Consider the following 22,013-nt stretch of genomic DNA (forward strand, 5'->3'; position numbering starts at 1 on the left):
ACCGCAGGGCAGGCCGGAAGCTAGAGCAGGCGGCAGTCGCTCCGGGCCGGAAGTGGGGGGGGGGGGAGGGGGGGCGCGTTTCTTAGCGACGACATGAGCGGGGCGCTGGAGATCCTGCTTGCTCTGATGCTGGCACGAGTAGTTGAGGGTGGGCCCGGCACCACGCCCGGGGCCACGGCTGAGCTCACCGCCGGGGGTCCGCGCCAGGCGACTCACCGAAACGAGGCAGCGGCTCCGCACCGAGCCTCTGCCCTCCGCGCGGTCCGAGGTGGCGCCCAGAGCCCTTTCTTCCCTGCCAGAGGTTTACCCGCCCGCGGCCGCCCACCTGGCGCCTGCGGCCTGTGCCGCCCCGGAGCCGGTAGCTCGTCCCGCCTCACTAGCAGCAGGTGGGTGGGGGCGGTCTCCCACCGCCGCGGGTGTCCGGCCGGGCGGCGGAGGCCGTTCCGGAGCTGCTGGGTCCGTCTGGAGACCGTCTGGCGGAGCCGAGGGATCTCTCGGGTGCCGCAGTGCAGCGACGTTAACACCGTCTCCACGTTTGTCGCGCACCTCTCTCGGGAAGCGGCTCGATTCCGCGGCGGGTCACAAAAAAAAGCTTTTGGCGGCCGGTGTTTCTTTGTTAGGAAAGAACCAGGAGGAGCTGTAATATGTGGATGCCGAATTCCTTAACCATTTCTTGTTCTGAGTGTCGGAATGATTTCTAAATATACAGATCGAGTGTATCCACAGAGTTACTGCTGTGGGGGAGGTGGCCTTCTGAAATTGATTGCCAATGCGAATTGTACAGTAACTCCTGTAAGCAGGTTAATGATAACACTGTTGGCCTTTAGTAAGGTAAAAAGTGAAATACTGCAAGAAAATACTACTTAATTGACTTTTGTGGTGGGGTGGGGGGGGGTGGTTTGTTTGCAGGTCTGTGAATCAAGTGTGTGTGGAAAAATCACTTATATTCAGAACTAATATTCCTTATCATACTGATACCATCGCTGTCTCTGATGGACCAGATCTGTTCTGTGTGCAGCTGGATGACCGTAAGTAACTTTTTTTTTTTCCATTAACCTGATTCTAATATAGCCTCTGCATAGGGAATCTCTTCTGAAACTTGTGTTATAGTTGTTACTAATTATTTTGGCTACTGTAGTTCCATACCATGTTGCATCATGCTGAACAGTAAAGCTGGGGGGGAGTTAGCCAGATAAATGTAGTTGGCCATCTATTTATCTCAGCTAATGAGTTCTAAATTTCTCATAGTTCCGTCTTTTCTGATTCTCTCCTACATCCCCCTGTGAGAGATAGTGAGTGAATAGCTTTGTGGTGCTTAGCTGCTTGCTGGGCTAAACCACATGGAACTCTTAGGGACAGCTGGGAGTACTGGATATTTTCAGAATACATAAAGTACTTCTAAAAGCATTTCTGTTTCTTGTATCAGCTTCTCAGAATAGCAGCTTCATCATTAGTCTTTGTAGGTATTGGAAGAATATTGCTCAATTTCTGTTCGTAAATCAGTAGCAGAACAAATATGAAAATGCACTTTAAAGTCGCAAGAACAGTTATCCACTAACCTGCCTCTTATTTACTGAATTACTTAGTTTAGTTTTGTCTGGTCTCAGATAAATTGCTTCAAGTTCTTTTATTGCTTTTTCCCCAGGATTAGCCTTTAGTAGTTTGTGCATTTTCTTGAGAAAACTGAACTATAAACAAGTCATGTATCATTTTTTTTCTCCAAAAAGCTTGAATATATTAAGTTTTGATGCAGAAGGCTTTTTTCTCCATTTCCAGGTATATTTTGCATTACATAACACTTTTTCTGTGTTGTCAATTATTCCGCTTTGATAATTGAAGGATACATAAAAGAAGACAAGTGTGTGAAAGTAGCATGTGTTTTGTGTTACTGTGTAATGATTATAACCTCAAGCAAATAAGAAAGCTATTCTTGTTACCTATTTTTGTAAAACTTCTAGGAACTTACTATTTCTTGGGCCTTTGGGCAGGTGTATTCTTTGCTGAGTAAAAGACTGCCTGGATGGCCAGGCCTGGAGAGTGGTAGTGAATAGAGTTAAATCCAGATAGTGACTAGTCACTGGTGTGACGTTCACCAGGGGATCAGTATTGGAGCCACCCTGTTTAATATCTTTATTGATTATCTGGACAAGAGGCTTGAGTGCACATTCAGTAAATGTGCAGATGACACCAAGTCAAACTGCTTGAGAGTAGGAAGACCCTACAGAGGGATCTGGATAGGCCAGACTGATGGGCTGAGTCCAATTATATGAGCTTTAACAAGACCAAGTGCCAGGTCCTGCACTTCAGTCACAGCATGCATCACTACAAGCTTGGGCAGAGTGGCTGGAAAGCTGTGTGGAGAAAAAGGATCTTGGGGTGTTAGTTGACAGCAAGCTGAACATGAGCCAGCAGTATGCCCCAGTGGCCAAGAAGGCCAATGGAATCCTGGTGTGCATCAGAAATAGTGCGGTCAGCAGGAGCAGGGAGGGGATTGTTCCTCTATATTTGGCACTGGTGAGGCTGCATCTTGAGTGCTGTATTCAGTTCTTGGCCCCTCACTGGAAGAAGACATCGAGGCCCTGGATCACATCCAGAGAAGGGCAACAAAACTGTGAAGGATCTGGAGCACAGGTCTTACGAGGAATGGCTGAGGGAACTGGGATTGTGTAGTCTAGGGAAGAGAAGGCACACCTTATCACTGTCTACAACTCCCTGGAAGGAGGTAATGAGGTAAGGGTCAGCCTCTTTTCCCAGGTAACAGCAATAGGGTGACAGGCGATGGCTTGAAGTTGTGCCAGGGGAGGTTTCAGTTGGGTATAAGGAAAACTGTCTTCTCCAATGGAGTGGTGATGCATTGGAACAGGCTGCCCAGGGAGGTGGTGGAGTCACCATTCCTGAAGGTTTTCAAGAGGAGGGTAGATGTTGCACTGAGTTTCATTGTCTAGTGTGGTCACAAGCATGGGTTTATGGTAGATCATCTTTGTGGTCTTTCCAGCCTTAATTGTTCTATGACATTTTGTGTCCCCCCCCCCCCCAAAAAAAGCAGTTGTTTGACTAATGCTTTTTGTCAGATGTAAGAAAGCTTTTATTCCTGTTTGATGCTTTGTCTATTTAAGGATTATCTACTTTGCCCTTGGACAGCAGAATTGCACAGAGAGCTTAATTTCCTTCTTTTTTTTTTTTGTTCTTAAATCAACTGGAGTATCTGTGTCTTTTTTGGTAGTAAACTACCTATTGGTATGATTTGGAATCTTAAGTGCTTATGAAAGGTGTCTTATTTGCATGCATTTAAAAGCTTACTGTTTTAACAAGCCTATGTGTTATGTCATTAATCATTTGTCATTTTATGACTTAGTGTTTTAGCAGTAATAATTTAATACATTATAGCATTGTGACAGTTCTGAATATCAACTGGCAAGGAAGACATTACTCTGAGATACGAGTGGGAGTTTGTCTTTTAAGGATATGTATTCACAGTTCATACTTAAGTTAAAGTTTATTTGGCATTATTTTTAATCAATTTAATGTTGTTTTTACTGATTTCACATGCTAATAGTGTTTTGACATAAAAATGTCAGATGACTGTAACTTGGACACCTCACAAATGGAGAGCACATTAAGATAGTTGCCTTAAATAACTTTCATTATTTCTCAAGATCAGATTTGTATATGAACACGTTTTTCATGCAACATTACGAATTACTACTCATTATGTCATCTTGTTCAAAGCTGGTATTACTGTGTGTAGGGAAACTGTCAGGTTACAGCTTTAACTGGTGATTGAGCACCTGAAGGGGTGTACCTGGCCTTGGAAGCACAGGCAAATTGTTTGCAGCTGTGCTCCCCAAGAGACCAGAAGGGGTGGACCCATGGTGGAGTCACCCTGACTCATATAATGGCTACCTACTGAAGGAAGAACATTTCTTGGACCTAGGCTGCTTCCTGAGAAGGAGTGCTGTATAGCTGGCAATCTCCTTCACCAGTTGGGTGAGTTCATCTCTTCTTTCTGTATGTGACTATTGGCCTGCCTGTGAATACTTTGCCCAGTATCACCAAGAACCTGTCAGAAGCAATTTCTCTTCTTCAAGACTAGAACACCCTGTTAGCAATTAATTAATATATGGCACTATATAGCTTATAATTAATAAAATTGTCACTTTTAAAATATTGGCATGTTTACTTTTTAAAAATTCTTTTCTAGTAATTTGAATGTTGGTAGATTATTATATATTTTTTTTTCCCAACCTTTAGTGAAGTTGAACTATTTCCGACAGCCAAAGCGTATCAAAGAATCTGATTTTCTGAAGCTCTTGAAGTATAGCAAGCACTCTTTCTTAGCACAATCACAAGTCCAGCCATCATTCTCTGCCTTTTACCGAGTGAGTTGAAAGAAAATACCAACTGGCTTGCAGGTATACCTTTGCTGTAGCTGTCTGTAATGAGACCTAATGAGAACAAATTCAAAGATACTTTGTATTTTTCTATCCTTTGAACCATATTATTTTTCATTTCTTTTCCTTACTGTGTAAAATGTTCCTAATTAGTTTTCTTGTATATAAAAGTTTGTACAGCCCTTTAAACAAAACTGACTGTATGCAAAGGAGAAGTTAAAGTTTGCCTCTTTGCCCTGATGTAATCACCCTGAACTTAGTCTTACAATTCCACAGTAATGTTGTCTGTAAGTTTTCCAAATTGTCTTTTCAGGCTGGCGATCCAATCCTAATCTACTTTGATTCATTATCTGTACTGAGTGTGCTTAGACAGCCAGTAAAAATGGGAGTCAGTGGACTTTGTGTAGATGGAAATCCAGCTGGTTAGTAAAAGGAAAGGCATTTCTGAGGTTTATGTGCTTCTGTTTTCTCTTATTTGATGTCATCTCTTCACTCAGGCTTTCTGGAAAGTAAAAGCACAAGCTGTACTCGCATTTTCACAAACCTGAGTGGGAGCTGTGTCAGTGACCCTGCCCTAAATGCTGCCTCCTACTACCGTGACTTCTCAGTACTAAAGGTGTGTCTTTTTTCCTTTTGTTCAGTGCCATGTGTGCTTGACTTAGCATTGTCATCCATTTCAACATCACGTAACTTGGAAAAGGTTATTTGGTGTGTAGTATCCCTCGATCTTCTGATCATGCCCTTGCTAGAAATCCTGTTGAAAATGTCCCTGATCAGTGATAAACCATCACTTCAATGTGCTTTCCCATAAACTTCAGTTATTAGCAAGTACTTAGTGCATATAACAGCTACTTCATGGATATTTCATATTCTATGGTTTAAGTACAAATCTTACCTTTTCAAATAGACCATTTATCAAAAATATTTTCTCCCTGTCTTCCATCAACTTGATCAATGAAGTAAAGCATATTCTCAGGAAATAATTAGGGTTTTTTTTTTTTGTTACAATCTGTTCTCTGTAAAATCCTATCTAATGCCAGTTGTCATATAAGCTGTATTTCACAGAATCACAGAATGGTTGAAGTTGGAAGGGACCTCTATAGGTCATCTCTTCTAACCTGTAGCTCAATCAGGAACACTTAGAGCAGGTTGTCTGGGATCAGGCTTTTGAAGATGTCCAAAGAAGGATGCTCCTGGGCAACTTGTACCAGTGCTCTGTCACAGGAAGGAGGTGCTTCTTGATGTTTAGGTGGGACCTCTTGTGTTACAGTTTGTATCTGTTGCTCTATACATCCCATAGTTCCCAAATAAAACACTCAAATATCTCCTCCTTTTGCTGTCTTCCAGTCTAAGCTTCCGACAGATGTCAGCTCTGTCAGATTAGTCAAGAAGGAGACAGAAGAGAACTGGCAAACATTTTGACTTTGGTCTTTCTGCGCTTTATCAAAATCTATTGCTCCGTTTGCAGCTTTCTAAAAGTCAACTTAGGAAATCTGCACCTGTAGATCTCAAAGCAGTTCACAACTCAGCAACAGAGAAACATTAGAAAGAATAACAGAGTGGTCAAGGCTGGAAGGGACCTCTAGTCCATCTGGTCCAACCTCATGCTCCAGCAGAGGCACCTAGAGCAGGGCGCCCAGGACCATGTCCTGGTGGCTTTTGAAGACCACCAAGGCGGAGAGTCCACCACCTCCGTGGGCAACTTTTGCCAGTGCTCCATCAACAAGACAGCATGCAAATGCTTCCTCATGATCAGATGGAACCTCTTGTGTTCCAGTTTGTGTCCACTGCCTCTTGCCCTGGTATTGAGCACCTCTGAAAAGAGCACAGCTACATCCTCTTTGCAGCCTCCCTTCAGGTATTTATACACATTGTTCAGACCTGCCCTGAACCTCGTCTTCTCCAGTCTGAACAGCCCCAGCTCTCCCAGCTTCTCTTCACAGGAGAGGAGCTCCAGTTCCTTCACCATCTTGGTGCCCTTCCATTGGCCTCTTTTCAGTATGCCCAGATCTCTGTTGTTCTGGGACCCTCTAATGTAGATGCAACCTCTCTTTACTTGCTGGTGATACTTTGCTTAATGCTGCTGTGAATAACATTAGCATTCTTGTGAGAAGGGCACATTGCTGACTCATGTTCTACTTGGTGTCTATTAGGGTCTGCTATATCCTTTTCTGTAGTGCTGCTATCATATATTCTAAGATTGAATTCCATATCAATTTCTACTTTATTAATTCTGAAAAAAATGCCAAATTGCTAGTTTATTTTTGTGTTCATTGTGTTAGCTTTACTGAGGGATAGCTTTATCTCATTCATTTCTTCTTAACAGTTTCTCTGTTATGCTTAGACAATACAATGTGTCAGTATTAGTATCTTATTAAAGTTAATGGCTCTGCTTACGCTTTGATTGGAAATATTCTTCTAAACCTGCATGACTGTAGTAAGAGAGTATTCCACTGACCAAATGTAATTCATGTTTCTGTGCTTACTTGGTTACTGATGGCAAAACTTAATTTTTCCTTAAGTGGAAACTAGAGTAGGTACTTCATTCCACAAGGGGGAGCTCCAGGAATGGATTCAAGATGCTAGTAATATCTTCAGTTTGTTGACAGGGCCAGGAATAAATGCTGTTTTCTGTTCTTCTAAAAAAAAAAAAAAAATCCCACTCTATATTATGTCTGTAATTTCTATCTATGGATGACAAATTTTACATACCTTAAGTAAGCCAAGTGACTTTTGTCACTGAAATACCTAGGATGTATCTTGTTTGTCTTTTGATTTTACTTGCTAACTCAGCACCAAAAACAACTAGATTTTGTTTTTTTGGTTTGTTTGTTTTCCCTAGGTTCCGATCAATGACACCATTGCAGAGTCCATGAAGGTCAGTCTCTGTTGCCAGTGAAAGTAACTTCTGCTTCTGAAATTAAGTATTGGGAACAGTAGAGTATCGGGAATAGTAAACATTGGTAATAATGCTCATGGGTTCAGAACTTGAAAGAGCGGGAACATTCGGTGTCTGAAATAAGACTCCTTGTAAGGAAGTGTCACATTACAGACAAAAATACAGGGGTATAAGGCAGCATGTGCTTTTAAATGATTGAGCACAGATGGCATTGGAGTCAGGGAGGTAGCTTTCTTTTTTTAAAAACAACAACAACAAAAACAGTCAAAATGGCATCTGGAACAGTGTGATGTTTCTCCAGATCACAGTTACAGCAGGAATGTAAATCTTGGTTGGAAAAGCAGTGGAAAAGAGTAAGATATGCTCTTTTTAAACAACTGCTATTCATTAATATCTTTACTCTCCAGGTAAGGATCAGTCCAATTGGACCACCTGGAGCTCCCTACATGGAAGATAACGTGTGTAACAATGCTGTTTCTGAGGTATCTCGACCTTTTTTTCTTAGGTTCAATATGAACTTCAAGTTGTTACCCTATTACTGTGTCTCTGATTCTTCTCTGGATTGGACTTTCAGGTGATCTATGAGATAGAGTTTAATGGTACCTATGGGATTCAGAGTGTGTCTGTCCAGTTCAAAGTGACCAGCATCTCTGGGAGTTCTGGATTCTCACTGCAGCAGCAGCACTTCACTTTGCGTTTCTGGGTCAGTATCCCAGTCTTTGGGCTGTTGTCAAGTTTGTGTTCTGTAACTTTTGACTCAATTCTGTACAGGTGAGATGCAAATAGAGCCGTGCCATAGTACTATGATAACACCAGCTGTCAAAGAAAGTAGGAGATGCAGCTCTGCTCTTAAGTAAAGCATGCTAGTAGAACAAACTCAGTTTAAGTAAGCAACTTTGTGCAACTTTGAAGGGACTGGTTATTTTGATCCGGCTGGGTTGGATTAGTTTGGTTTTGGTTGGTTTATATCAAGTTACTTGCACTGGTTGTTTTTGGTGGGCAGAAGGGGAGAGGGTCAGGGTCATCAGCACAGTATCAGAAAGGAAAAGGTTGGAGCTGATACTGTATCTGTGATGTTCAGTGTTTGTGAACAGAGTTGGTAGGTTTATTCCAGGTACTGAACTTTGTGTAGTAGGAATGAGATTTACTTTGGAGGGGGGTGATGGGAGGTGGACAGCTGGGAGACACTAATGTGTTTTGAAGATTATATAAACTTTCTCCTATAGAGACAATGCAAACTTGGATAAGTGGTGACCCGCAGGAGTTAGTAAGTGTGCATTGCAACCTTGCTGAATTCATTCTCAAAGTCTGTCTCCATAAAACAACTTAGAGGTGGTGTCTCTCAGAATCAAGGTCTTGTTCTGCAAATCATCTTTAGAATTGCCCAGACTGATTTATTTGCTTCCTTAGACAGAAATGCTGAGCAACTGACTCTCAAAAACTGCCCTGGTAGAGTCCGCATTTCAGGATAATGTCATCTAGTCAGTTTAGATTGTTTGCTTGGGTTTCTTTGTTTTTGTTGTTTGTTTTTTTTTTTACCTCCTAGACTAGATATTAACTCATCAGGTGAAAAAGACTACTTGAAATCAAACAGTGGAGGTTTTAATAGTATGTAGTAAGTAGTATGTAATATTCAGGTATTCACTCATCCAAAAAATGGGTTAAGTCTACTTTTCTGAGAATGCAAGTTTACTCTCCTGGGATGAAGAGATCTAACTAATATTTCTCTTTTTTTTTTTTTTGTAATGTTCTCTCTTGCTTTCTCTTTTCTTTGCCTCTTTGTAGACCAGGATGCTTCCTCATACACTGCCTAGAAGTGGAAATCCTGGCTATATCACTGGAGCACCACTGCTGATTGCAAATGATAGTGCAGTGCAACACGTATCCTTTCTGCTGTCATGTTTTATCTGTCACTGGGTTTCTTAACTTCTGTTACTATGTTGTGTGAATTTCTGAGATTGTACCTTTGCCTGTGAGGGCATACTTCAGTATAACTTTGCGGCCAGTAGTATGCTGTTTGGTCAGGGCTGAATTGTAAAGCTGTGATAGTGCAAAAGAGGAATGTACAGTAAGGTTGTTAAATACAAGTTGAGTGTCCTTTGTGATTTGCTTCTTGACATGCAGATTGTTAGATGAGCATTCTGCAGAGCGAGGGTGATGGAAGTTGCTCACAGTTTCTGAGACATACAGTACGATTTGGAAGCAATACGAGGACTGGCTGCAAACTCAGGTAGGAACATGCTCTGTGATCACCCTTCCTGAAACATCTGGAAGGCATGGAGTCATTTAGCACCTTTTTTTGTAGCTTTTCACTCATTTCTGTGGAGCCAAGGACCCTCTTTAAGGTCACCCATGGTTTTAACACAGGTCTTTCACGTTAGCCCTAAGAAAACTAGACCATCAGAGGGATGGTAAGCCTACAAAACAGTTTGAATGTGAGAGATAATCCTCTAGGAAGTCTTCAGGTTTTGGTCTGGTGACATGTCCCAGACAAGAGTAAAGTTCATGTTTGAGAGGTGAATTATAATAAAACTTTAAATGATTATTCTAATTTGAATTATTATTTTGTTGAAAGGTCAGGTATACCATCACTGAGGTGGTAAGATGGGTGAAAAGCTGTCGGTATTCATCATGTTATCTTGCCATGTTCTTCACCCTTGTCCTTGCAGAAAGGATTGGAAGTTGACTCATTAGAAGAACAGAAGAAACACTTGTTGCTGAGGAAAGTTGTTGATGCCATCTGCTTCTGTCTTGGAAATCCCTTTAGATAAAGCTGGTACTTTTTTTCCTAGGCTAACTCAAATGGAAGAAAGTAATTGCAGTTATATCCAGCTGAAGTTATACAAGGCTTTTCAGGGGATGAACCAAGCAGAGGACCTTGCTATAATTGGTAGTGCTCGTTCAACCCAAGAAGAAGAGTGGGTGACCATTCTGATCCAGAACTGCAGTGTACAGGTAATACAAATGCAAAAAGACAATCTGAATACCTTTTCATATCCTTGTTTTAGTTTGAGAAGTGAGTAATATTTAAAAAAAAAAAAAAAAAAAAAAGAACCAGTTTGTTCATCAGGGCTAGTTTTAATTTGTGTGATAATCCACTGGCTTTCAGGAGTCTTAATATTCATAAACATTCATGTTTATTAGTGTTCATATTGTTAGGATATTTAGTAAGCAACAACAAAAAACTGATAGGTTTATTCTCTTAATTCCTTGTTGTTGTATTTAAATGGCCAAGAAGAGTTTAATGCTTAGTCTAGTGCTGTACTACCTAGTTTTCTGACTGCATTCTAAGACTAATACAACCTGTTTACTCCCATTAATTTGATACTTTATCATCTTTTCTGATTTTTTTGGATTCTAGTGATATTTGTATATTGCTTAACTAAAGCTAAGAGCTTGCAATCCAAGTACTTGCTGGTGAGGTAGATTCTGTTTTAATAATTACTCATCTATTAGAAGGTGTCCTCATAGAAGGCAAAATCCAGGTGATAGAGGTGAGATAAATTGTCTGGAAATGAGACGACAGTGAGATAGATACAGCTCTAAAATGGGTAGCTGACCTGACAAGAAGTTATGGGGTTAGTCCTCAAGTAAGTGATTGAGGTTCTGAGACCTTTGCTACTCGAAGTATTGAGCTTTGACCGTGATGGTCCTTTTTAACATGTAAATTAATGCATTGAGATGTTTGAGTTGCATTTTATTTTTCAGATTAAGAATTGCAGTTCCTGTTGCATGATTCCAGTGACCCTGGATATACAGATATTGTGGACTAAGATGGGTCTCCTGTCCAATCCACAAGCTCAAATAGTGGGTGTACGGTACTTTTATCAGTGTCAACCCCTAAAGGTAGGGATTTCAAATCCTCTCATATATAGCAGTAATGAAATAGGATTCACAGATTATTTAGGAACCAAGGAATCAAATGGTCTTGGTCGATCACAACTCAAAATCAAGTTATAGAAGTGGTCTGGCTATAGTGTCAAGAGTTTGTATTTCTCTGATCTGTAGAGGAAGCTGCTTTTATGGCTTTGATTACTGTTCTCAGTCAGTTGTCCAGCTAGAAAAGGTACTTTCTTTTCAATCACAAACCACTTCATCTTAAGGAGTCAAAACTTTAATTTGAGCTCAGTGTAAAGTAGTAGTTAAAAAAATCAGTAGCTATGTATGTCTTGTCCTTTAAAGCCTTGTGGAACACGCAAGCTGTTTCAAGAGTCCATTGCAGAACTTAGCTGGGAGATGCATCTTTTGCATTAGACATGCTGAATTCTTTCTGCTTTCCATTTTGTTACAGTCCCTAAGCACAGGCATGGTGCCTTTGACAACAGTTGTTACCTTCACTGACATGACGGAATGGCCAGAACCTCCACGTGGTCTGCCCAAAGTACACTGGAAACTCCCGTTTGACTTTTTTTTTCCATTCAAGATGGTCCTGAGTATTGAAAGAAGTTACAGAGATGATTTGACTGCCTACTTTGTTGTGATTCTAATACTGTCTAGTATTCTCTGCTTTTGAAGAGAGTCAAATAGATGGGACCTGTACTTAAAGTTACGTGAATTTATACATTTGTATACTTTTTTGTAAACTTTTTTCCTCAGATTCTTATACTGTCTATAATATCTTCTGTTGATGGATTAATTCACGTGACTACTTTCTGTCCTGTGTCCTCTCATTCTCCTGTTCTCCATATATACAATCTTTAAAGTGAAATTTACACTCTTTGAAGTGAAATTCTTGAGGGATGCGGGGGTAGTTGAAAGATGTTGCAAGAATGGGGAGCAGGAAGGAGGAAGTTAAAATGAACTTGTTCCCAGAAATCGAGTTTTTTCTAAACCAGGGAACATGGAGAGAGTTGAGACTTCTATGTAGAATCATAGAATGGTTTGGGTTGGAAGGAACCTTTGAGATCACTTAGTTCCAACCCCCCTGTTCTAGGCAGGGTCACCTCCTTCTAGACCAAGTTGCTCACGGCCCCATCCAGCCTGGCCTTGAATGCTTGCAGGGAGGGAGCATCCACAGTCTCCCTGGGTAACCTGTTCCAGTGTCTCACCACCTCCACAATACTGAATTTCTTCCTGATATCTAGTCTAAATCTACCCTCTTCCAGTTTAAAGCCATTTCCCTTTGTCCTGTTGCTACATGTCCTTACAAGAAATCCCTCCTCAGCTTCTCTGTATGCTCCTTTGGGTACTGGAAGGCCACTAGAAGGTCTCCTTAGAGCCTTCTCTTCTCCAGGGTGAAGAGCCCCAGCTCTCTCAGCCTGTCCTTGCAGGGAGGTGCTCCAACTCCCTAGTCATCTTTGTGGCCCTCCTCTGGACTTGCTTCAACAGCTCCATGTCCTTCTTGTGTTGGGGGTCCAGAACTGGATGTAGTACTCCAGGTGGGGTCTCACGAGAGCGGAGTAGAGGGGCAGAATCACCTCACCCTACTGGTCGCACTTCTCTTGATACAGCCCAGGATACAGTTGGCCTTCATGAGCCAGCAGCGCGCGCTCATAGCCCAGTTGAATATTTCATCAAGTTCAGTCTTAAGTATTGTGAAGCTACTCATCCTGTTTGAGAAGTACCTGACTTCTATGTGGACCTAACATAATGTTTAAAATAAGTGAATTATTAGCAATAACATTACATGAAACAAAGTGATGTTAACTGTGGTGTGTGTGTTAACAAAGTAAAGTATACTGTGGTCTGAAATGTAATTGAATTTTACAGTTGTCTGTCAAGGTAGCTTCCTTTCTGATTGAGTATGTGTGTGCATGTATGTGTCTGCCTCTCTCCCTCCCTCCCCGCCCAGGATGGAAGTGGGCTGATAATGATAGGCACTGAAGTTCTAGGTGGTGCATCACAGATTGTTGTGAACAGTCTTAAAAAAAATACTGATGATATCCCTTTAGGAGAAATGTATAGATGCCTTATGGCTAAAGCTTGCTGTAATACCTTACTCACCTGTGGCTCAGTATCTGGAACCATAAGGTAAGTCATTGCTTTCAAATGCAGAGATAATCTTCCTTGTTGACTAGTCTAACCCACTTAATCACACAGAATGCTCAGTCATTCCATGAAGTTAAAATCATAGAATCACAGACTTGTTTGAGTTTGAAGGGACTCATAAAGCTCATCTAGACAAACTCCCCTGCAATGAATAGGGACATCCACAGCTAGATCAGGTTGCCCGGAGTCTGATCCAGCGTGGTCTTGAAAGTCTCCAGGGACAGTGCATCCACCATGTCTCTGAGCTACCTGTTCCGGTGCCTCACCACCCTTACTGTTTAAAAAAAAAAAAAAAAAAAAAACCCACACAAAGAAAACACCTTATTCCTTATATCAAATTTAAATCTTGCCTCTTTTAGTTTGAAATCGTTGCTGCTGTCCTATGACAACAGACCCTGCTAAAGAGAGTCTCCTTCCTTCTTCTAGCTCTCCTTCTCCAGGGTGAATAGCCCCAGCTCTCTCAGCCTGTCCTCACAGGATATGTTCTATTCCTTCTATTATTTTTGCAGCCCTCTTCTGGATGTGCTCCAGAAGGTCCAGGTCTCCTGTACTGATGACTCCACATGTGGATGCAGTGAGAGCGGTCTCACCAATGCAGAGGTGCAGGATCACCTCCCTCAACATGGTGGCCACACTTCAGATGCAGACTGGGACAGCATGGGCTGTGAGGGCACATTACTGGCTCATGTTCAGCTTACCACACACCAGTATCCCCAAGTGCTTTTTGGCATGGTTGTACTCTGTCCTTACATCCCCCCCCACCTGGTATTGATACTGGGGGGGTTGCCATGACCCAAGTGCAAGACCTTGCACTTGGATTTATTGAACCTCATTAGGTTCACTTGGGCCCACTGCTCAAGCCTGTCTAGGTCTTTCTGGAGAGCGTTGTGTCCTTTGGGCATGTTGACTGCACCCAGCAGCTTGGTGTCATTCCCAAACTTACTGAGGGTGCACTTGATCCCAGTGTTGATGTCGCTGATGAAGATGTTAAATGGCAGTTGTTTAAGTTGATTAACAACAGTAAATTTTTAGCTAAGGATTTATTATTTATCTTAGATTCCTCATATGATGGAAAAATCTGCCCCCTGTGAGGTTCAGTAATCCATTGGAATCACGGGTCAGAAAACCTGAGGACAAACAACAGAGAATGGGTCAGAAAACTTACCCTTGACAAAATGTATAGATTTTACTTAATACTGCATTTATCGTAACTTCATTGTTGTTCCTCACTATTACTTCTGCACTACTCTGTTTAACTGAAAAACTTGTATTTAGTAGGATGTCAAAGATAAGCTTGATTTTAAAATAAAAAAAAAAAATACATGGCCAGTATGAATCATGCTGATTATGTGCAGAAGCCATGTAACCAACACGGCTTCACCAAGGGCAAATTGTGCCTGACAAACTTGGTAGCCTTTTATAATGGAGTTACCATGTCAGTGGATGAATGAAGAGCGACTGATGTCATCTGCCTGGACTTGTGCAAAGCATTTGATGTTGTTCCACATTGTATTCTGATTGTAAATGGATTTGATGGATGGGCCACTTGCTGGATAAGGAATTGGCTGGATGGTTGCGCTCAGAGAGTTGCAGTCAATGACTCAATGTCCAAGTGGAGACTGGTGATGGGTGGCATTCCTCAGGGGTTGGTGCTGAGACTGGTGCTATTTAACATCTTTGTAGGTGACATGGATGGGTGGGATTTAGTGCACCCTCAGCAAGTTTGCAGATGCTACACGGGTGGGAAAGAATGCCACTCAGAGAGACTGGGACAGGCTTGAGAGGTGGGCCTGTGCCAGTTTCATGAAGTTCAACAAGGCCAAGTGCAAGATCCTGCACCTGGATTGGGACAATCCCAAGCACAAATACAGGATGCGCAGAGAATGGCTTGAGAGCAGCCCTGAGGAGAAGGATTTGAGGATGTTGATTGATGAAAGATTCAACATGAGCCAGCAATGTGTGTTTGCAGCCCAGAAGGCCAGCTCTATCCTGGGTTGCATCAAGAGAAGTGTGCAGAACCAGAAGGGCGAGGGAGGTGATTGTCCCCTTCCTACTCTGTTTTCTGTTTTCTCCTACTGTCTGAATTTAAATTCTCTTCTGCAATTATGTATCAGGGGACAATATGGCACTGTTACACACAAGGCAACATTTATACAGTTATTAGGAAACTTAGGTCAGATATGCAGAATATAGGATCTTGTTTGACTTATTTTTGGTAAAATCTCAGCTGAACTGACACAAATTGCTCAAGGGGGAGTGCTGAAGCACTGTCTATGCATACTTTTTCTTTCTGCAGCCTCTGACTGCTGTACTAGACAGTGACTATACTAAATACTTTGTGTCAAAGGAGCAAGATGATACTGTGTAGTTTTTCTGTTGTCTGCATTCTGTCTGCCTCCATCTCTCTGACGTGGCATCTTTTGAGGCTGTCTGTTTTTACACTGTGAAGGACATGTTCTCGCACTGCCTTCTTGTAAAAAGTTAATGAAGTGCATTGCCAGTAGCTTTATGAATTAGGATCCCCTCCATCTCCTTTTACTTGAGACTACCCTATCAGTTTGCAGATTGTAGTCACATTGGGAACAAAAGCCAGCAGGCATTCTTATTCTTGCTGTCTAAAAGAACATTTCGTGTGCCGCTTTCTGCTTTCATCACAGATAGTTTTTTCTTTTCTCTTTTTTTTTTTTTCTGGGAGACAGATGTACGAAGAATGTGAGTATTCTGCCATCACTCTCCCCTTCTATAATGTATGAAAATGCATAGAGCACTAAGAAAAAAAAAAAAGATATATCTTAAATATTACTAAAAGCTCCTTCCCATGTTTCTGTTTTCTGGCACAAAGTGAGAGAGCTGAGAAAGTGTGGGATAGATAAATGGAGGGTGAGGTGAGTTGAGAACTGGCTGAGCTCAGAGAGTTGTGATAGGCGGTGCAGAGTGTGGTTGGAGACCTGTGAGCAGTGGTGTTCCCCAGGCGTCAGTGTTGTGTCTGGTCTTATTCACTATCATAGAATTGCTCAGGTTGGAAAAGGCCTTAAAGATCGTCCAACCGCAACCTCACCATATTACTCTAACTCCTGGGGGTCTTGGTGGGTGGCCATGAGCCAGCAGTGTGCCCTGGTGGCCAAGGAGGCCAATGGGATCCTGAAGTGCATTAAAAGGAGCATGGCCAGCAGGTTGAGGGAGGTGATCCTCATCCTCTGCCCTGGTCTGGCCTCACCTGGAGTATTGTGTCCAGTTCTGGGCTCCTGGTACAAAAAAGACAGGGGTAGACAGGGGTCTTGTGGCGTGAGTCCAGCAGAAGGCCACAAAGATGATAAAGGACCTGGAGGAAAAGCTGAACGACCTGGGTCTGTTCAGCCTTGAGAAGACTCAGAGGTGATCTGATTAATGTTTATAAGCATCGTAAGTGTGGGAGTCAAATGGACATGGCCAACCTCTTTTCAGTAGTCTATGGGGACAGGACAAGGGGAAATGACCATAAGCTGGAGCACAGGAAATTCTGCACCAGTATGTGAAGGAACTTCTTCACAGTGAGGTGACAGAGCACTGGAATGGCCTGCCCAGGAGGGCTGTGGATTCTCCTTCTCTGGAGATATTCAAGGCCCACCTGTGCAGCCTGCTGTAGGGGGCTGGACTTGCTGATCCCTAGAGGTCCCTTCCATCCCCTACAATTCTGTGCTTCTGTGAAAGCAAATGTCTCAGTGTTAAATATGTGCCTGGTTTTGGCCACTCTTTATTGCTGTAGACCTGTTGTGAAAGGGGAGGTGTCTGCCATACTTCATTGCCTACTTTATCTGGCTCAGCTTACAGTTCCATTGAGCCACTGTAGGTTCACACACCTGCAGAAATGATTGCAATAAAAATACATAGGTAGGGCCCTGCAGCGCACTGCCAGATTTCCTTACAAGATCGTGTCTGATGTGCAGGTGGCACAGTGCTCGCTGGCACCCTAACGCTCCTGCACCAGAAGAGCCTCGCGCCTGGAAGTTTTACTCGAACGCTTACTTCCGTTAGCGCAGCCTTCGGCCAGCGTGCACGGAGGTCCTACGGGAGTCCTTCCACCGCCCTTACGGGACGGCCACAGGGAGCCAGAAGGCGACGTCGCACAGCGCATGCACCTGGCTGTCTTTTACCCTCAGAAATCCGGAGGTAGAATTGGAGGCAGTCCGTTCCGCTGGGCGGAGCCACGGCGGCCGCGAGCATCCCGGGCGCTCTGGCAGGCGGTGGGTGAGTGCCGCGCGCCGCCGGGCTCTGCGGAAGTGGCGATGCCGCCTTCCTGCCGCTCCCGACTGGCTCCCGGTAGCAGCTCGGCTTAGAGCCGGCACGATTCGGAGACCGCCGTCGGTGGGGCGAGTCGAGCTCAGCTGGCGTCGTGCTGCTGGGGTCGCTCTCCGTTGTACCGGAACGCTCCTTCTGCCGTGGGCTCGCCCCCACGGAGCGCTCACCCGCCCAAGCGCCTCTTCTGCCGGAGCGACGCTGACGGGAGCCCGGTCAGGTGGGTGCGGAGGGGCGGGCCGGGGCCGGCCTGGGGCCCGCGTGCGCCGCGCTGCCGGGAGCTCTGTGGCGGAGGGTGGGGGCTGCGGCCGTGAGGCACGTCTGGGTACCGGCGCTGCAGGAGCTGGCCGCGCCGCGGCGGGAGATGGCGTTGGCGCGGGAGTTTGGTCGTGGCTGCGTGTCGCCGAGCGCGCGGCGGCTGTGCGAAGGTGCGGCCGGCACTGCGTTATGTTGACCGCCGGTGCTCAGCCGCGGGTCCCGGCGGCCGCTGTCCGTTTCCCCTCTTGTGACTCGGTCTGGCCCCGACGAGGTTCCCTTGTAAACGAGTGAGCTAAGCCTTGCGACGACAGAGGGTACCGTACACACAGTGTGCGCCGTGCTGCAGGTATCTGGGCACTCATCCTTCTGGCCCTCTGGAGTTGCCTTGAGTTGCATAGACTTTATTTCAGGCTTTTTTTGGTGGCTGTAGAGCATTACTGTTATACCGAGCCAACGACAGAATGGAATTGCTCCTTGGGCCTTTGCGAGCAGTAGACAGAGAATTCTCTGAAGCATTGGCTTCATTCATTGGGAGATTTGGAAAAACAGGGCTGCTGCTCATCTTTGGCCTTCCTTTTGCTCTGTATGTCTCTTGGGCCTACCATGGAAGTTTCTCTGAGCCCCAAAAAACCATGTAAATCCTCCTGACACCTGCGTGAGACGCGCAGGTTATAACCCAGGCTTTGGCTTTACTCCTGGTGATAAGTCTGTGTCTGCTGCATGCTGTTTCTTCACGCAAGGTACAACAGGGCCTGTTTTTTTTTATTTTTAATGAGAAGGGATCTGATAGGTCTCAAAATGTCTTACACAGGAGGCAGTAGGGGTGGCAAAACTGATGCTTCTGCTTAGGTGCAGCTTGGGCTCCACAGCCATGGGGAGGAATGAGAAGGTATGTGCACGGGAAGTCCGCAGAATTACAGGTGCTGTGGAGAAGGTGCATAGCACCATAGTCACACAAAGCTGGAGACCAGAGGAGTGCTTTAGGAATTTTAATTGTGTTCTTATCATAGCCATGTACTGTATTTAGGAATTGGACACAAATTGCTGTCTTACTGATTTTTTATTTTATTTTATTTTATTTTAAATTTCTCTATTAAGATTGGTATCAGCTTATCTTTGATAAAAACAGAACGCCTTCTTTAATCTCAGCAATAAAAGAAGAGAAAAGCACATCATTGTGAGGACAAAACAAAAAAGGAGAGGTTGGTAAAGGCAAATGTCTTAAAAACAGGGAACTGAAATGGAATACAAAGCTGAGTACTGCATGGAGTTGAGATTATAATAAATGCTATTTTGAGTGATGCTCTTCTTGGAGAAATGACAGGGTATGAACAAATCTTACTGTTGGTGAATTTCCCCTGTCTTTCTTAGCAAGAGGCTGCAGCCAGCTGGCTTGCAGGTTACTATAAGGCAGTAGAAGAGATTCATTCCATAGTGGGGGCTTGGGTATGGAGGGTTTGAAAAAATAATTTGGAAGGGTGAAGAAGTGCATCTAAAGCTTCAATAAGATGTACTGGAGGAGCTGTAAGAAGCTGACTAACTGAGGGTACTAACTGTAAATGTTCATCTTTCTCCTGAAATATTGAACAAAACTGCTGACTTCAGTTTACATTTTTGAAACTTTTCTTTCTATCCTTACATTTCTGTGGCTGCATTTACTCCTGAACAAGAGCATGTGTCCAGGTACTCGATTTGCATCTTATCTCTCAGTGATACTAGTGTTACTGTTTTAGCTGTAGCTTTTATAAAAACTTTATTCAGTCTGTTTCTTTCCCTGAATGACTTGTGATGGTTGTACAACCTTGATTTGATGGCCATAGAAAAACTGATCCAGAACTGAGATGTTTTCTATCATCTCTTTATCCTTAATGGCAGATGGATGTTTTACTGCTTGGTGAAGGTTTTAGAGGAAATTATTTGATCCAGGCCAGAAAAGAGAGCGATGATTTTTGGAAGAAGGAAATACTGGAAAAATGCTAACTGAACCACTGATGACTGTGCTTAATTAAACTGTGTCCTCACATTGCTTGCTTAGCAATCTTGTTCATAGAATTGTTTAGGTTGGGGGGGACCTTAAAGATTCTCTAGTTCCAATCCCCCTGTCCCCGGCAGGGTTGCCAGCCAGTAGATCAGGCTGCCCAGGCTTCCATGCAACCTGGCCTTGATTGCCTTCAGGGATGGGGTGCCCACAACTTCTCTGGGCAGCCTGTTCCAATGCCTTACCACCCTGGGAGTAAAAGCCTTCTTCTGAACATAACCTAGATCTCCCATTTCAGTTTAAAGCCATTCCTCCTTCTCCTGTCACTATCAGACCATGTAAAAAGTTGATCCTCATCCTACCTCCATCATATTTGAAAAGGTGTGGCTGTCTGGTGAAGTCCCGGATGACTGAAAGAAGGGTCACATCACTCCCATTTATAAGGAAGGGAGCAAGGAGGACCTGGGGAACCACAGGCTGGTGAGTCTCGCCTCTGTACCTGGGAAAATCATGGAACATGTCCTCCTGGATGACATGCTTGATCACATGAGGAATGAGTGTATGATCTGAGACAGCCAGCACAGCTTCACCAGGGGAAAGTCATGCTTAACCAATCTGGTGAGCTTCTATTGTGGGGTTGATGGCATTGGTGGACAAAGGGAAGGTGCCCAATGTTATTTACCTGGGCTTGAGCAAGGCCTTTGACATGGTCCCCCACCATATCCTTATCTCCAAATTGGAGGGGTGTGGATTTGATGGGTGAGCCATCCAATGGATAATTTGTTAATCTGTTGAAAGGCTGCAGACAAAGAGTGGTGATTAATGATTCTATGTTCAAGTGGAGGCTGGCAACGAGTGGTGCACCCCAGGGGTCTGTCCTGGGACCTGTGCTCTTTAACATCTTTATCAGTGACATCGGTGACAGAATTGAGTGCACCCTCAACAAGTTTGCTGATGACTTCCAGCTGAGCAGTGCAGTTGACACAGTGGAAGGAAGGGATGCTATTCAGAGAGACCTCAATAGACTTGAGAGGTGGGCCCCGGGTGAATCTAATGAGGTTCAGCACAGCAAAGTGCACGGTGTTGCACGTAGGCCAGAGGAATCCCAGGCATCTATACAGATTGGAAGGAGCAGTCCCTGAGGGCAGCCCTGCAGAGAGGGACCTGGGGATCCTGATGGATGTAAAACTTAACATGAGCCAGCAGTGTGCTCTTGCAGCTCGGAAAGCAAATGGTATCCTGGGCTCCATCAGAAGAGGGGTGGCCAGCAGGGACAAGGAGGTGATTGTCCCTTTCTACTCTGCACTCGTGAGGCCCCATCTGGAGTACTGTGTCCAGGTCTGGAGTCCCCAATACAAGAAAGACAGCTATTGGAGGGGGTCCAGAGGAGGCCACAAAGATGATCAGAAGGCTGGAGCACTTTCCCTAAGAAGATAGGCTGACGGAGCTGGGCTTGTTCAGCCTGGAGAAGAGAAGGCTGCGGGGTGACCTCATTGCAGCCTTTCAGTACCTAAAGGGAGCCTCCAAACAGGAGGGGAGTCAACTGTCTGAAAGTGTGGATAACAGCAGGACAAGGGGAAATGGTTGGCTACAAACTCTTCAGAAGGATAGGCAGGGAAGGAGGGGTGGTGGAGTGGCTCTCTATGTTAAAGAGTGCTTTGAGGTTACTGAACTTATGACTGGGGAAAATAAGGTTGAATCCTTATGGGTTAAGATCAGGGGAAGAGCCGACAAGGCAGACATCCTGGTCGGTGTCTGTTATAGACCGCCAAACCAGGATGAAGAGACAGATGAGTTGTTCTATGAGCAGCTGGCGGAAGCTGCGCGATCCCCAGCCCCTGTCCTCATGGGGGACTTCAACTTTCCTGACATATGCTGGGAATACAATTTAGCACAGAAGAAGCAGTCTAGGAGGTTTCTGGAATGTATGGAGGACAACTTATTGATGCAGGTGATAAGAGAACCTACAAGAGGAGCTGCCCCATTAGGCCTGCTGTTCACAAACAGAGAAGGTCTGGTGGGAGGTGTAGAGGTTGGGGGCTGTCTTGGGCAGAGTGACCGCGACATGGTAGAGTTCTCGATTCTTGGTGGAGGCAGGAGGGGGAACAGCAAAACTGCTACCTTGGACTTCCGGAGGGCAGACTTTGAATTGTTCAGGAGACTAGTAGGAAGAGTCCCCTGGGGCTCGGTCTTAGAGAGTAAAGGGGTACAAGATGGCTGGCTG

At 44.2% G+C, this 22,013-nt stretch overlaps 3 protein-coding genes and 1 long non-coding RNA gene across 23 annotated transcripts in view; 3 read left to right on the forward strand and 1 right to left on the reverse strand.

Moving 5' to 3' along the window:
* Window positions 1-70: 70 nt before the first annotated feature.
* On the forward strand, window positions 71-14,607 carry TCTN3 (tectonic family member 3). 17 transcript variants are annotated; one of them, NM_001397535.1, is made up of 14 exons: window positions 71-386; window positions 910-1,028; window positions 3,935-3,987; window positions 4,252-4,412; window positions 4,705-4,813; window positions 4,889-5,007; window positions 7,234-7,269; window positions 7,698-7,772; window positions 7,865-7,993; window positions 9,076-9,171; window positions 9,423-9,520; window positions 10,083-10,245; window positions 10,999-11,136; window positions 11,582-14,607. In NM_001397535.1, the coding sequence occupies exons 5-14, from the start codon at window positions 4,774-4,776 to the stop codon at window positions 11,801-11,803; spliced, it is 1,116 nt and encodes a 371-aa protein (NP_001384464.1). In that variant the 5' UTR covers window positions 71-386; window positions 910-1,028; window positions 3,935-3,987; window positions 4,252-4,412; window positions 4,705-4,773; the 3' UTR covers window positions 11,804-14,607. The 17 variants fall into 17 exon arrangements, with proteins under 17 accessions (NP_001384464.1, NP_001384465.1, NP_001384469.1 ...); NM_001397536.1 differs by having other exon boundaries at window positions 4,252-4,379; NM_001397540.1 differs by lacking the exon at window positions 4,705-4,813.
* On the forward strand, window positions 5,014-5,908 carry LOC121111215. Its single transcript, XR_005861115.1, has 2 exons — window positions 5,014-5,640; window positions 5,739-5,908. It is a non-coding gene; the product is annotated as an uncharacterized LOC121111215 (long non-coding RNA).
* A 2,738-nt stretch (window positions 14,608-17,345) lies between the features above and the next one.
* Window positions 17,346-20,497, reverse strand: LOC121113368 (translation initiation factor IF-2-like). Its single transcript, XM_040702962.1, has 3 exons — window positions 20,472-20,497; window positions 20,152-20,288; window positions 17,346-18,016 (listed from the first exon to the last, which is right to left on the reverse strand). Exons 1-3 carry the CDS (start codon window positions 20,495-20,497, stop codon window positions 17,346-17,348), a joined length of 834 nt encoding a protein of 277 aa, XP_040558896.1.
* The window catches only part of ALDH18A1 (aldehyde dehydrogenase 18 family member A1), a 45,166-nt gene continuing 40,619 nt past the window's right edge, over window positions 17,467-22,013 (forward strand). For 2 of the 4 annotated variants that reach the window (XM_025151993.3, XM_040703153.2), the window contains exon 1: window positions 17,467-17,773. The gene's annotated coding sequence lies outside the window, so the exon portion shown is untranslated. The other 2 variants (XM_046943196.1, XM_046943192.1) reach the window with 1 other exon arrangement.

Source organism: Gallus gallus, chromosome 6, assembly GCF_016699485.2.
Source record: "Gallus gallus isolate bGalGal1 chromosome 6, bGalGal1.mat.broiler.GRCg7b, whole genome shotgun sequence".
NCBI lineage: Eukaryota > Metazoa > Chordata > Aves > Galliformes > Phasianidae > Gallus > Gallus gallus.

What these genes read in the sequence shown, in the direction of transcription:
- LOC121113368 (XM_040702962.1), bottom strand. Translation starts at nt 20,497, where the DNA reads ATGTCAAAGGCCTTGCTCAAGCCCAG. An exon ending in AAGGCCTTGCTCAAGCCCAG is followed by an intron (nt 20,289 to 20,471) that starts GTAAATAACATT and finishes TGATTTTCCCAG; the next exon opens with GTACAGAGGCGAGACTCACC. An exon ending in CCTTTTCAAATATGATGGAG is followed by an intron (nt 18,017 to 20,151) that starts GTAGGATGAGGA and finishes CCCGCGGCTGAG; the next exon opens with CACCGGCGGTCAACATAACG.
- TCTN3 (NM_001310087.2), top strand. Translation starts at nt 94, where the DNA reads ATGAGCGGGGCGCTGGAGATCCTGCTTGCTCTGATGCTGGCACGAGTA. An exon ending in GTAACAATGCTGTTTCTGAG is followed by an intron (nt 7,773 to 7,864) that starts GTATCTCGACCT and finishes TTGGACTTTCAG; the next exon opens with GTGATCTATGAGATAGAGTT. An exon ending in ATGATAGTGCAGTGCAACAC is followed by an intron (nt 9,172 to 9,422) that starts GTATCCTTTCTG and finishes GCAGATTGTTAG; the next exon opens with ATGAGCATTCTGCAGAGCGA.